The following is a 14,309-nucleotide window of genomic DNA, read 5'->3' as shown; positions in this document are numbered from 1 at the left end:
TAATCTAGCTTGGAAGAGTTGTATCTTTGTCTACTTATGAATGATCAGTTAATAAACAAAATGCCAGAAGTGTCATAAATATTGTCCATTGATCTGCAGAAACAGTACAAACACTGCAGCTCTCCAAATGACTTCCTCATGGGAAATAAATGATAGTTACTTCTCCTGGCACAAATACAGTTACAAGTTTAGCTAGTTTGAGCAGATAAAAATTCAAAACTTGTTTGAACTATATCTTCAGTTCTAGTCCAGTGTGATATATAGGTAGATATAATTTGAAAGGGAAAATGTATGCTGTCATTACCATCTATTCTTAAATCTATGGACAATTGCTATGGATTACTAAAAAGTATTTTAAGACAACACAAAATGGTTTAAAAAAGCTGAGACTTTTTATCTGTTGTCCTAGTGATTGAGCGGGACATATTAAAACAGCCAAACCCAGAATTTACAGTGCAACTATTTACCGTTGATCTATTTTTTTTCCTTACCACATCTAAACTGTTTTGTTTTAAAGTTTCTAGTTGCTTCCACTGCCAGTATTTCTCTTGTTGCATGAACACTATATATAGTAATGAAGAAAGTGTTTCCACCTGCAGAACTGTCATTTTGTACAAAAAAAAAGGTAAGCATTATTGTATTTTTTTAGAAAAGTACTCAGAGTTTCCAGAAATAAAATAATTTGGCAAAAGGAAACTGGGCAGACATGAAGATGTGAAAAATATTTTTGGATATTACTGATTTTTATCCCAAAAGGCTGACTCATGCTGCATAGACTAGGTGAAGGAGGTAGTTTGGAAACTGCATATCTTTTAGAAACAACACAGATGTTTCTATCCAGCATGGTATCCCAGCTGATGGTCAGGGGGATATGACAGACAGGCACAGGCAGCAGCACTCAATTGCCTCCTGTAGGAACCTGGGTCAGGACTGCTGACAGCATATTTGGGAGGGTCATATCTTCCTACAACCAGCTTCTCAGTTTTTCCAAGTTGGGGATTTATTTAGTGTCTTGTTTAGGGGGTTTTGCACTATTACGTTTATTTTAAATCAAGTTTAGTCACACGTTAGGTACGAGCAAGGAAATACTTCTTATCCTTTAGTGCTTGGGCTGTCCCTGGGGATTGGGAACAATGAGACAGCTGAAAATAACAGAGAGAAAAGTCTGAGAGAGGTAAATACAATCATGATGGAAGGCAAGGAAGAAGCAGCTGGAAAAGGCAATGAGAAAAATACAAATAGATTTAGAGACAGAAACTGTCTACATCTCAGTAGAATAGCTCCCTGAAAGAAAATAGGGAGCTGAATGGAGAAATTTATATACAAACCAGCAAAGCTGGATAAGGGAGTCTTCAGACTGGAGGTAATACAGCATGTGAGCATGTCTTCAGGTATCTGTTGCTAAAATGGTCATTTGTTTTCAGACTGTCACTGATCTAAAGAAGATGCCACTGGTTTCCCCATCCCTTCAAGCTTTATTTCAGTCTACTTGTAATATGTGTCAACGTCCTGTTTCTGTCATAGGGCACAATGGAATTTAAATTATTACCAGGTATTAAGATTTTGCATTTACATAAAATTTTCATGCACTAAATGTTTTATGGATGTTCTCTAATTAATCATCTCAGCATATATGGACTGTATGAAAATGTAGCTGTTTTGCAGATGGGGAAACTGCAGTTGACTGAATTGCTGGAAGCAATGCAAAAATTGCTTTTAGCAGTAGCAATGCTTGGTAGTCAGGCTGTTTGCTTTCTACTATATGTATTTGAGTTTTCTTTCTGGTTATTGGGTACTGTACCTCTTTGGATTAATTTGATGCAATAGTGATGAAAGTTGTTAATACTAAGGGTCAGCTCAGCAGTACCTCTCTCTTCTTTGTTGGGGGACAAGGAATAAAAAAGGACAGCTATTTATATGGCAAGAGTCCTTGGGTAACTCATATGCCTATCACAAGAGCCTATTTTTCTGAAAAATTTCTGGTGCTGCTAAAAGAACTGATGACTTACTTCATAATGGATATTTAATCAACCATGGTCTGTCTAGAAATGTGTATAAATTAGCGTTCTAGTGTTATTCACCACCTGGATGTTTGTTATCTCAAACCAAGAAACAATAAATATATGCCAAAATAAGGTTATTTAAAAATTAGAGACTGCTATTAAGGTTAAAAGAACAGATATTATGGGAGTCATAATACTCACTGGCCTCAGTGACAGGCAAACACTTGGTTCTATCAGTTCTTGTCATAATTCCTTCCTCATACTTGCCAGTCTCTTTTATTCATGTAGGTGAGCTAACACAGTTCACAAAAGTGCAAAAATATTTAAAACATGTCTTTGCTAGACAGGGAAAAAAGCTAAACTTGTGAACTTATGAAATGCAGAGTCAGAAAAGTAGAAATTAGTGGCAAAACCTTTGTCAGTGTTCACTCTTAGGTTGCATATAATTTCAGAAATTTCACTGCAGGTTCTAATGTGTTTTATAATTTGAATATGTGTTGAATTCATGTATATATATTCATTTTATCTAGCAAAGTTGTTTTCCAGGAACTTTGCAGCAGTGTTTAGTTTGTCTCCCAAGGATGTGGTAACAATATTGGATAAATCCAAATTCAACATTTGTGGTTTCTGTTGGACTTCCAAAACATTTATTATATCATGAATTTCTATTCAAAAGATTTGAGATTTCAGACATTCTGTAAAGAAAATGTTATTACAGGTGTTGACAAAACATAATATTTTCTCTTCTTTTTTAACTAAATAATAGTTTTTAAAGATTCTAATTTCATTCAGACATGAAAGATAATAATGCTTTATTACCTAAAATGATTTATCTTATTTAAAAAAAAGACAGGAATATCAAGTCTTTTTTCATTGCATGTATTCGAACATCCCATTTTCTCAACATTATCCACAAAGTCAGAACAGAGAATTTGGTTTTCATTTGTTGACTTTCCTTGCACATGAATACACACTAGCAGTTGTTTCTAAATATAAAAAATAATCCCTTTGTCAGACCTGAGCAAAATAGGAAGGCTTTAGGATGGTGCTACAAGGAGATGACAAAGAGACAATGAATTGAGAACAGGTTCAAGGCTTTATAAGGAAGACATTTCAGCATCCTACAGGTGGCTTCTGAAGCTGCCTTGTGCTAACTGAAAATGAGGCTGTGCACATAACCTATCTGGGAAAATTTGGTTATCAAAATTAGGTTATGTCTTTTTGAAAAACTATATTCTGAAATCCCTTCTTATTTGTTTTACAGTATGTACATTTCAACAGCCTGGCTGATTTTAGGTGAGATTGATCAATCAATCAATCAGCATCCTTTTAAAGGACATAACCAAAACTGTAAAATAAAGTGCTTGTTTGCTTCATCTATGTATTCTGTGCCATTATGGTCCTCATGTCTTTCAGCAGCATCGGTCTGTAGATCTCCTCCAAGGTTTTCATGTAGTCTAAATAATCACTCACTCGAAATCCATGGAGTGCTTCCTCCTGCACAAATACACATAGAAAGCACTTAATAGCTAGACCAAAAAAATGTACAACTCAAATGTATGAATTCCAAGCTTCTAAAGATGGCTCATTTTGTTCTGATTGTCACTGCCTGGCTGTTTAAAATAGATTTTATTATGTTTTATTAGAAATACAGATTTGGCAATATCTGCTTCCAGACAGTTTTTTTTCTAATTACACACTTGGTATCAGAGAATTTTATTTCATGGGAACATTGTTTACCTCATTTTTGGAGAATATTTCATTGAAGATTTTTAAGAAAAATAAAGAAATTTTTGAGAAGGGAAAGCCAGGTACTAAAATATTTTTTCGAAAGAAGATTTCTACACCAGCACATGACATAAGTTTATTAGTGTGGCGGAAAACAGTAGACGTATATCCTCAATGATAGAGGAAGATCTTCATGACATGCTTAAACAAAACCAGAATAAACTGTTCTGCACCACTGCAAGCAAATAATTCTTACTAATTCCAAAACACAGAGTAAAAGAAAGTGCCCTCAGGAAAAAGAAACTAACAGATAATGTTCCTTCTCATGGCTACTATATTAGAGGGATAAGGAGGATGCAGCACAGAACACAGGATCCTGAAGAACAGTTAGGTAAAAAGGGTTAATTTGTTGCTGTTGTGTCCTCATCATCTACTAATCAGTATTAGCACTGCTGGGAGGATGTGCTGCAAAAAACTCTCTGGAGCCAGACAGTCTCTGTGGACACAAGTTGTACCTCTGGCGTATTAACTATGAATCTCTGCTAAAAAGAATTCTCCTGATAATGTCTACTCAGGCTTGGAAAACAGCACTTTGGCATCTGAACAGGAATTCAAAATAGTCTTTATATTTCTTCTCCTCTACGTAGAAGCAAAGCAAAAGTAAGATTTTACCTTCCAAGTTGCTCCTCATGCACTGTGAGAAGGCTATGGTGGAATATAATATATATATCTGGAATTGAATGGCATGTAGTGACAGGACAAGGGGGAATGGCTTCAAACTCAAAGAGGGTAGGTTTAGGTGAGGTATGAGGAAGAACTTTACTGTGAGGATGGTGAGGTACTGAAAAGAAGTTGTGGATGCCCCATCCCTGGAAGTGTTCAAGGCCAGGTTTGGTGGGACTATGAGCAACCTGGTGCAGTGGAAGATGGATTGGAAATAGATGATGTTTAAGGTTCCTTCCAATCCAAACCATTCTACAATTCAATTTTTTTTTTTTTTAATTTCAATTAATTAAGGTTATCAAAAGCAGCAGTACAAGTTAAGTATGCTCCTTTTTCTTCTGCAGTTGTCACTCAATAAATTGCAGACATTCCAGTACTGCATTAATTTACATTTTTTTTCTCATTAATTAACATCTTTTTCTCATTAATTTAACAGTACCATACCAAATCTTTAGTCTGTTTATACTGCATGTGGCAACAACAAAATTCTCTCTCCTGTAATTTACATATACCATCCAATAATGCCATCAAGATGCAGTTTTTAAGCCACCTTGTCCAAAACAAAACAATACATGCATTAGACTGTGTACCAAACATTTTCAAGCAAACTGAGTGGGCTGAGATATTTTTCATATTTAAGAATATGTAAGTTGGATGCAAACCAGTCAGAAAACTATTATTCTTAGGACAGACTAAGATGCAGATATCTAGTTCTCAAAAGAATTTTGACAGGTGAAAAAAGATTAGAGAAAAAGACAAAAATGTCTCTTTGAAGAAGAGTAAGATACTGTATCTATTTATGAATGCAGCTATAGCTAAGCACTACCCTGCAAAAACCCGAAACCCAAACATAAATTCTAATAGGGAAAGAATATGAAATTGCGAGGCTGGTTGTATAGTAACTGGCATCTCTTCAAAATACCAGCTCACTCAGCTTTGTGCCACATCTCTACAAGCTTCTGCAAGAGACCACTGTGCAAACCCACCTTTCTGGAGAGCACCTCATTCAATGAGACTGAGCCCACATATAGAGAACTGAATCTAATGCTCTCATGACTTAATGTGGCTATTTTCTTTGCTCATGAAGGGAACTGCTCAGTGCAAAATGCAGGAAAGCTATTCTCTGGAAAATACTACACACAATTTCCTGCCAGGAAGCAAGTAAAATTAAAGTATTATTTCACTCACTTGAAATCAATAAGTGAAATTCAGTCAGAGTGTCAGATTAAGTAACATATATATCCTCAGTATTCAGAGCTTTGCTTCTCCCCAGCAGTTGAAAAAATAAGAAAGCAACCCTTACTTTAAGAAAAACCTGAAGGTCTCGGGCTTCTGTGTGCTTCAGGATGTCTTGCTGTAGGTGTCTGAACACAGAAATACACATATATATTTGATAATCGGGACCAAGGAAAATGCATATGGCAATGTAGTGACAGATCTCACTCCAGTCCATGTAATTCCAGAAACACTGAGTTATCCATTGAAGACAGATCTAGATGAGAATGAAATTATATATAATTAAATCATTCTATACATTCCGTCACAATTGATCAGCTTTTCTATACTACAGAGCCTTTTCCCTGTAACATTACCCTAGCTGTGAAAATAAAAGCTATAAAGCACACCATTTTTAAAAGCACAGCCTTTGAATAGAATCCTAGTGAGTTTGACTAAACATAACACCCTGTATCCGTGCATCTCACTTATATGAGTATGTTCCAGCATCTCCTGACATTGAGACTCAAAAGTCCAATGAAAGCAAAGGTGATTTTTTTCAAGATTTTGTTTTAAATGTGGCCTAAAGGGTAATGACAGTGATGAAGGCATATTCAGTGTGGGTTTTCCTTTCAATTAAAGTAGTTCTCTGCATTATAAATGAATGTCAGGCCCTTCCCTAAGACACGTTTCCATTTAATGAAGTGAGTATGAACACAGTGACTCCTCTTCTCTGTTCTAAATTACAATGTATTAAGATGTATAATGCACATTTCATTTGGTTCTAGACCACAAATCTTCAGCTAATCAGTCCTTGAAGTGTTCAAAAATATGCAGCAGAATTACCAAGATTCTAATTAGATGACAACAACCGTAGTCTGGCAGTAAATCTGTTTTGAGGTATTTATTGATGCACACAATCAAATACATCAGAACTGTTTCCACAGTTCAGTTTGTTTTTAATGCTGCAGTAGAACTGCAAAATCACACAGAAGATACAGTGGCACCATGAGTGGCATTTCAGTAACTTGTTAAATAAATGAAAAAATCCTTGTTAGCAGTTTGGAACAGTATCTAGTCTATTACTGAGTGCACACAATTTAAAAAAGCATATAGTGCAACTTGTACAAGAATAGCTGAAGGAGTGAGTGTCCCCATGTGTTTTCCCCATTCCCAAACAGGAATCTTACTGTAAGTACCTTATTCCTATGCTGAGATAATTTCCTTCATCTCCCACTCTTCTCTCCTCAAAGACCAAACCCAAAGCTGACTACTTTAAGCAATACCACATTGACATCAGCCCCCATTAAGAAGTCACTTCAGCTGCAAATCTCACAGCAAAAAGGAATTTTGAAGGCAAAAGATGAAAAATATTTTTCTTGTCTTGGCCCAGCAATATGCTTTCTCACTCTGGCGAGATGCCCTTTGCATTGGCAATCTAACTCACTGCATGGAGCTCTTTACCCTTCTTCATGATTGCAATCTTTACAAACAACGCTTCATCCATAGCTTTCCATACGACCAAAGAATTGTTTTAAGTAGGTAAAATGAAAGCTGGAATTATAGATAATTATTCTTCTGTAGTAACACCTATTTAATATGAAAGAATACCTGATTGTAATAGTTATGGTAGCTCATATAAAATTAATTTCACTCTAATATCACAGGAACAGCTTTCTATTATATAACTACTGCAAATTACTAATTTCCCTCCTATTTCCCTCCATTTCTTAGATAATTATTCCAGGGAATAAAATACTCTGTTTAGTTTTAATGCTAAATCTGAGGATTTAGTATATATTATTTTTAGCAAATTTTCTGCATGAACATGTAATAAATCAGCTCCAGTACACTGGTGTTATTCTGTGAGTCAGCTGCTTTCTATTTTCAGATGCTCTAAGTCACTATGTGTTCATATCTGTTACCCTCAGTTTTAAAACCACCACACAAGTGCTGTTTAGAAAAAGCGCCCAGTAGTTCCTCAGTGTTCTTGATTTTGTAGATTTAAGTCAACAGGTTGATGATACTTTAATACACTTTGATCAGTTACCTGGGATGGAGTGAAACCAGACATGTGGAAAGCTGAACAGACAAGGGGCAACTCAGCTTTCAGCAACATTTCAACATGGTGAGCACTGCAAAAATAGACTGGATGGATGCCGTATTCCAGTGTTGTAACAGGCAGGTGCATCTGGTTAACAACAATATCATCATCAACAACAAAACTGAGGAACATGATTACAGACTACAGAAATGTGCTATTTAGTAATGCCTTGCTGAGAGCAATATATAAAAATACACACTTTTGCATGTAAGGTAAGTCATTCTGATTATTTTAGAGACAGGAAACAGGATAAACAAAATAGGTTGTACTTCCATGAAGAAAAACATGTAGGTAACTAAAGAAAAGTTTTAATAAATATATCCTGTTTGTTTCTGTGCATTAGCAGTCTAGCTTCTTATTGCATATAGGCTTTAACTGTCAAAGCAGGGATGGAGAAACTGTTGCTATATATTAAAGAAGAGAAGAGAAAAGAGAAGAGAAGAGAAAAGAGAAGAGAAGAGAAGAGAAGAGAAGAGAAGAGAAGAGAAGAGAAGAGAAGAGAAGAGAAAAAAAGACTGAAAAGACTGATTTCTGTTGGATTTTTTTTCCCCATTTAGTGGTGGCGTGGAACTTCCATCACATTTGAAGTTGTTTTCTGTGTGCAGGTATCTTTGTAGTATGTGTGGAACACGTGAGTGAAATTCTACTTTGTGCAGCAAAAGGAGCAGAGGTTTTATCACTACGGAAGGTTCTGGATATCAATGCCAGTTAATGAATCCTTGGCACCAGTAGTTTTTCAGCACTCGCACAATGGAGCAAATTTCAGCACAAATTTCACTATGCTGTAACAACCTCAGGCCAGACTCAGTGCTGAATGGACCGATACCATCATCACTTCTGGTGACAAAACAGATCACTTGGTAATTACTACAGAAGCCTGCATGCAGAAGTACAGAATCTAATCTGTGCTTCCGATACCCCAGAGTTCTCTGGTAGAGACTACAGTTTAGGGTTTATGTTCAAAACATTCAAGACAACATGACAATGTACAAAGGGTTTTATTTTAAACACCCACAATGAAAGATAGAAACGATGTTTCCTATATTACAACCTCAATGCAGAATACTTACAATTTAAAATTGTCAATCATAAAGTATTTGTGCAGTAATATTTTTAAAATTTACTAAATACACGCTAATGTATGAAGTAAATTTCAAAGCTTTTACAAAAAAAAAAATCAAATGGATGAACTTGCTCTCTACTGGACTCTAATAATTAAAAAAAAGGTCATTCAGGAGTATCACAGCCTTCACACAGAATTTAATTCCACTAACAAAGCTTGTTTTACTGCCAGCTTTAAAATTCATTACCATAATCTTCACTATCAGTCCATCTGCTACTTCTCTCCTTTTAAACAAAAATTTGAGCAAATGTCATATCTACATTTTTCCAAGTGAGTTTTTCAGAGCCATGTATTTAGTTAGAGGGCCTTAAGGAAAATTTAATGCATTAGAAAAAAAAAAGAAAAAACAAAACTAAGGAAATTAATAAAGTCTCATTTGTAAACTTTCAAAGTAGCCTTTCAGAAAGAATCAGGTTATAAATTCTTACAGATAAATGCAGTCTTGGTAGCCAGAGAAATGCTGAAACAAGAAGATGTGAAAATTGCTGAAGAAACATCACTGTCTTCTCCCGGTCCCCTGACATCATAAGGAAGATGGAAGATGCAAACCAGTCATAGCCAGCATAGTGCTCCTGCAAGCAGCCTGAATGGGAAGGTTAAGGAACTTGGACAGAGATCTCCTCCTCACTCTCCTGCAGCAACCACAACTTTCCTCCTTCCCAGGCCCATGCAGACAGAGCCAGGTGCTGGGCTGTTAGACATGGCCTAGGGGAACAGAGCTGCACAGAAGGCAGCATCAAGGCACAGCTGTCTCTCAAACGGAACTAAGAGAAACAATTTAAGCTGTTTTCCCCATATACTAATTTTTTTCAGTCTGTAAGTACTCAAACTAAACCAATAAAAGAAAACAAACAGCAAGTAAATGCAAAAAAACAAAACCTGCACCAAAACAAGTGTGCTTATAAAGTGCAAGAAAGGAGAATTGTGGGGAAGAAAACAGTTGTTAAAATTATTGGAAAAAAACAAAGTAAAAGAAATGAGTAAAAAAAAAAGTAAAAGCCTTAAAAATGAGATTAAGCACATTCTGACTAATAGACCTGTAGTATAATTTAATAGTGGTATGCAAATGTAACAGAAACAAACATAGCAAAGCTTGTTGGAAAGCTATTATCTGCTTTAGTTTTTTCTTTACAAGAAGTTCCACAGTAGATCTAAAAGAGTCAAGAGTCTGAGCACTCCTGTTGATCAGACTACATCCACTTATCACTCTTACCACTACATGGGCAGTATCATTAGCAGTGCTGGTATTGTGGGAGTACCACAAATACTCATTAATGTTCAAAGGTACATTGCTGCAGGCTCTTTCTCACATTCAAAGATGTGATCCCACTCCAAAACAGTTGATGACAAAAATTAATGAGATTTGCATTTCTAAGAAAGTATAGGAACAAAAGGGTGAACATTTTCTTGAGTGCATGGAGTATGCATTGAACTTAATAAAATTTCAAAGTAAAAGTGCTGCTTTTAAAAACCTTTTTCTTTCTGTAAGTATTATGCACCTACACCTCTATTAAAAGTGAAAACCAAGAGTTCAAATTCCACTGAAATTTTTAGGCTATATAATTTATAAGATCAGGAAAGGATACAAAGTGAAGATACCACAGTTCTTTGCTGCTGTTTCAGAAACTCCTCACAATTCATTAACACAAAGCACAGCCCATTTTCAGCATCTTCTTTTAGCAAGTTTAAATATTTTCCATATCTATTTCAAAAAGTTAAAAACCAAAACTGTCCAAAGATTAAATATTTTTTTAATTCCTAAAAAGGAAGAACTCATATTTAATAAGCCCATAGAAGTTAAGCTGTCATAACATTCTTCATCACTAAAACTACGCTGTAGGTATACCCATAAATGATTAAATAAAACCTTCTATGCTCTACCTAGAAAGGATACACAGCAAACATCTGCTGCTCATTGCTACAAATCCTCACCCAAATTCCCTTTAGTTCAGTTTTAGAGACTGTGGTGGGGAGGAGCAAATACTCTAACACACGACTCAGTTTCTTCACATACAATATTTAGAATGTGACATAAGTATATTGTACGTGTAATTATTATAATCAGAATTCAAACATTAATGCTAAAGATAGCAATCTGTGGAAGTACAGACATCTTAGCTTTTCCTTTGTCACAGCTCTGCAAATTACCAGCCAAATGAAATGTTTAAATGGCACATAACTAAGCTTAGCTAAACAGAACCATTTAGAGAAGTAATGCGAGGGAAAAAACCTCACATAATTCAGGATAATGCCATTTTATGGTAAATCTTACTAGCATGTTACAGTTAGTCTTTACAAAAATAGAGGATAATAACATACATAAACTGTAAAGATAATTAAATTATGTACTAATACCTTTTTCAATTCCAATTAGAATTCATTTTCCTAAAGTTTATCTTAGATTTAAATGGTATAAAGCAATGAGTTGATGGATTAAGTATCATTAAAGTCATTCCATGAAAATCAAACAAATCCTAGAAATACTCTAGGGAAATATTTTAATACCACGTACCTGACTGTCATTTCAACACCAAGCTTCTGCACAGATGAAAGGTTTTCTTTCTTCACATCTGCATCCATGGCTAAAACAAAAGAAAATAAATTAAATAAAGTATCACAAGAAATATGATTTGAACTGAATACTAATGTAAAGCTCCTTCTGTGTATGCATACCAATTTTGGAGAATTGTTTCCTATTCAAAATTAGTTTGATAGTGTTTGGAAAGGATACATAAAGAACCTGCATTCTTCATATATTTTTTAAATGAAAATCACTCTCTTTATAAGGAAATCTTTATGGTTAGTATGGTTATCATGATGGTTATCATTACATTTACAGCAAGTTATATCTATTTCAGCCCCATATCTTAGCAGAACTTTATCCTTTCTGGCCTAGAAATCAGACAAGGCAGCATATTCTGATGCACCTTTTTCCATTCCAGAAGCCTTAAACTCACATAGCAGTAATTCTAACTTTTTAAACAAAAATTCTATTTTGATATGAATCACAGAAAATTTTATAACTGATGGATTTAAAAAATCCTGTACTTCTATGCATTTTTTTCACACAGTAAAATATACTCCATTTTCTGCAGTTGTTTGAAGTAAAAATCCAAGATTGAAAAATTAATAAACAATATTTTAAAGCAACCACTGCTGCAGCATTTCCTTAAAATTTTAAGTTCTAAATTATATTTTAAATGGGCATGTTCCCTATCAGGTACATGTATCACCTAAGATAACTATACCGCAGAAAAAAAATTCAGTCTAATAATATTATGAGTTACAAAGCTGAGGGAATAAACCTTTAATCTACTTCTTCGAAAGTGCTACTTAAAAAACAGCAAGAAATGAAACAAATGAAAACCCCTAATAACTGACAATATTTGTTAAAAATGTAAGTAATAGATCTGGCAGCAGAAGTTAAAGTATATTCATGTAAATGATAAATGTAAACATCTAATTAAGCAGATCACACAGTAACTTTGTATGTATTTTTTCTATATCCTCAGATGGACAGAGAAATCAAACTGAATGATTCCCTAGCGATTCATGTAGGTAAACACTCTATGTTCCTGGCACAAAAGTAGGGACTAAGGTATTAAAGATGAAATAGTTACAAGTTCAGGGAGGAAAGGCCTCAAAGGGAAAAAAAAAATTAAACTAGTGACCTGAAGGATATCAGAATTCTCTAGGAACTGATTTACAATTTTAAAAAATTCTTAGCACCTCAACGGGCAGAGCTTTTCAAAATGTTCTGTAGCATTCAGGAGCACAAAAAGAGACTCCCATAAGGCATGATTTCCAAAGGCAACTATGTATTATTATTAAACTCAGTCCATAGCTGTGAACACTCCAGAGTAAGTTAACTGCCATGCACAGTCCTGTGGTATTTCTGATCAGCCTAGACTTCAATCAACTTTGCAATTTATATGAAAGATTGCTTTCTTACTCATTTTTCCTCTTACCATGACAAAGCATTTATGTGTTTAAGTCAGAAAATGGGCCACATCCGAAATGACAGGATGACAAGCTGAAACAGCTTTACAGCATATTTCATGCAATTTGTATGGTCTTTGGATAATATATAATTTATTTCCCTGTTTAAAGTGCTGCTACGGCAAAGAAACCACTGGCTTCCCTTTTGTCTTAAGTGAAGAAGATTATTAAAGCTGTCAACTCACATTATTGGTTTAGCTCTTCCTGGTGCCCAGGCCAAATGTTTTTATGTCTATATAAATAATCTTTGGAATATGCTAACAGATGCTAAATTTTAACTTCAGTGATGGTAAGAAATTTTAGGTTTCTTTCTATGGATGAAAAAGATTTTTGATTCAAAGAAAATATGTAAGTAAAAATTCTGCAAACAGCTGAAAATCCCATAACAGCCAGAGCCACCTGCATAATTCCCACAGATGCTTCAAAATACTTAAAAGTAGATAGGTATTTTTGCTATCAGATTTCTAGTCCATGGCTTTGTCCATATAAACTGAAATTGTGGAACTCATAATTTTTTGCCTATGATTTATTATTTTTCTTAACAAAACAGCAGGTTTTCACTTACTCTTCAACAGGTACCTAAACACTGACACTGTCCATTGGCAGATACCCAAGCAGTCAATATTAATTTTTACATTTTGCCAGTAACTATCCTTACTCATTCTGATGTTCTTACAAAAATTTTCTATTTTAAATATTACTTGGACTTGGGACAGAGCAAAAATTACGAGTTTCTCTCCAGATTCTGTTCTGTCATTTTGCTACTATTTCTTGATGATGTCACCTCCTTCACCAGGCTACTCATTTAGAATACTTCTGACAGTCTGAACCTCATATTCATTGTTAGAATTGTCTATAAAAAAATCTTTTTTCAAAGAAAGGTATTACTTTTGCTGGATTTGAACAGGAAATGGAGATAATGTAAACAAGATCCAAGAGTAATTGCTGGAGAATGATGCTGGCTTCTCAAAGCTAGGTAATCTCATTTGCAATTCCACCTTGACTCTTGAAAGTATCTGTCATCAGTACTCTTGTCATAACAGTACAAGACTAAAATATTCATATCTAGATCTTTGTTATGTAATGGTCATCACAAATACTCAAGTAATTTCTGGCAACAGCTTCATTAAGAATGAACTACATTTTCAGTCCAGTTACCTAAACTGGCAATGCGTAAAATGCTTCCTGCTAACAGCTTATTTAAAATGCAGGACAGTTGGAAGAAATGCATTTATCAAATGATGCAGAAAGAATGGAAGAATGCCCTTCCTTCTCCTTCCCTTTCAGCCCAATTTGAGGTTGCAATCCTGTGTTTCTCGTTTGCTGCTCCTTCTGAAGGTATACTGATACCTTCCCACTGGGTTTTTAAAATTTCTCAGTTTGTTACCCAACCCACCTGACCCTTCAAAAGATT

At 35.0% G+C, this 14,309-nt stretch overlaps 1 protein-coding gene across 5 annotated transcripts in view; it reads right to left on the bottom strand.

Moving 5' to 3' along the window:
• Positions 1–2,798: 2,798 nt before the first annotated feature.
• The window catches only part of TBC1D32 (TBC1 domain family member 32), a 71,262-nt gene continuing 59,751 nt past the window's right edge, over positions 2,799–14,309 (bottom strand). For all 5 annotated transcript variants that reach the window (XM_039569534.1, XM_039569537.1, XM_019290949.3 and 2 more), the window contains 6 exons: positions 11,409–11,478; positions 10,483–10,598; positions 9,325–9,479; positions 7,720–7,860; positions 5,758–5,946; positions 2,799–3,500 (listed from right to left, as the gene is read on the bottom strand). In XM_039569534.1, the coding sequence (XP_039425468.1) occupies positions 3,381–3,500; positions 5,758–5,946; positions 7,720–7,860; positions 9,325–9,479; positions 10,483–10,598; positions 11,409–11,478 (791 nt within the window). In that variant the 3' untranslated portion in view covers positions 2,799–3,380. The remainder of the gene's footprint in view (positions 3,501–5,757; positions 5,947–7,719; positions 7,861–9,324; positions 9,480–10,482; positions 10,599–11,408; positions 11,479–14,309) is intronic.

This window comes from Corvus cornix, chromosome 3 (assembly GCF_000738735.6).
Source record: "Corvus cornix cornix isolate S_Up_H32 chromosome 3, ASM73873v5, whole genome shotgun sequence".
In the NCBI taxonomy this organism is placed as follows: domain Eukaryota; kingdom Metazoa; phylum Chordata; class Aves; order Passeriformes; family Corvidae; genus Corvus; species Corvus cornix.
Note: the sequence above shows the minus strand (reverse complement) of the source record. Positions and strands in the feature narration are given on the sequence as shown.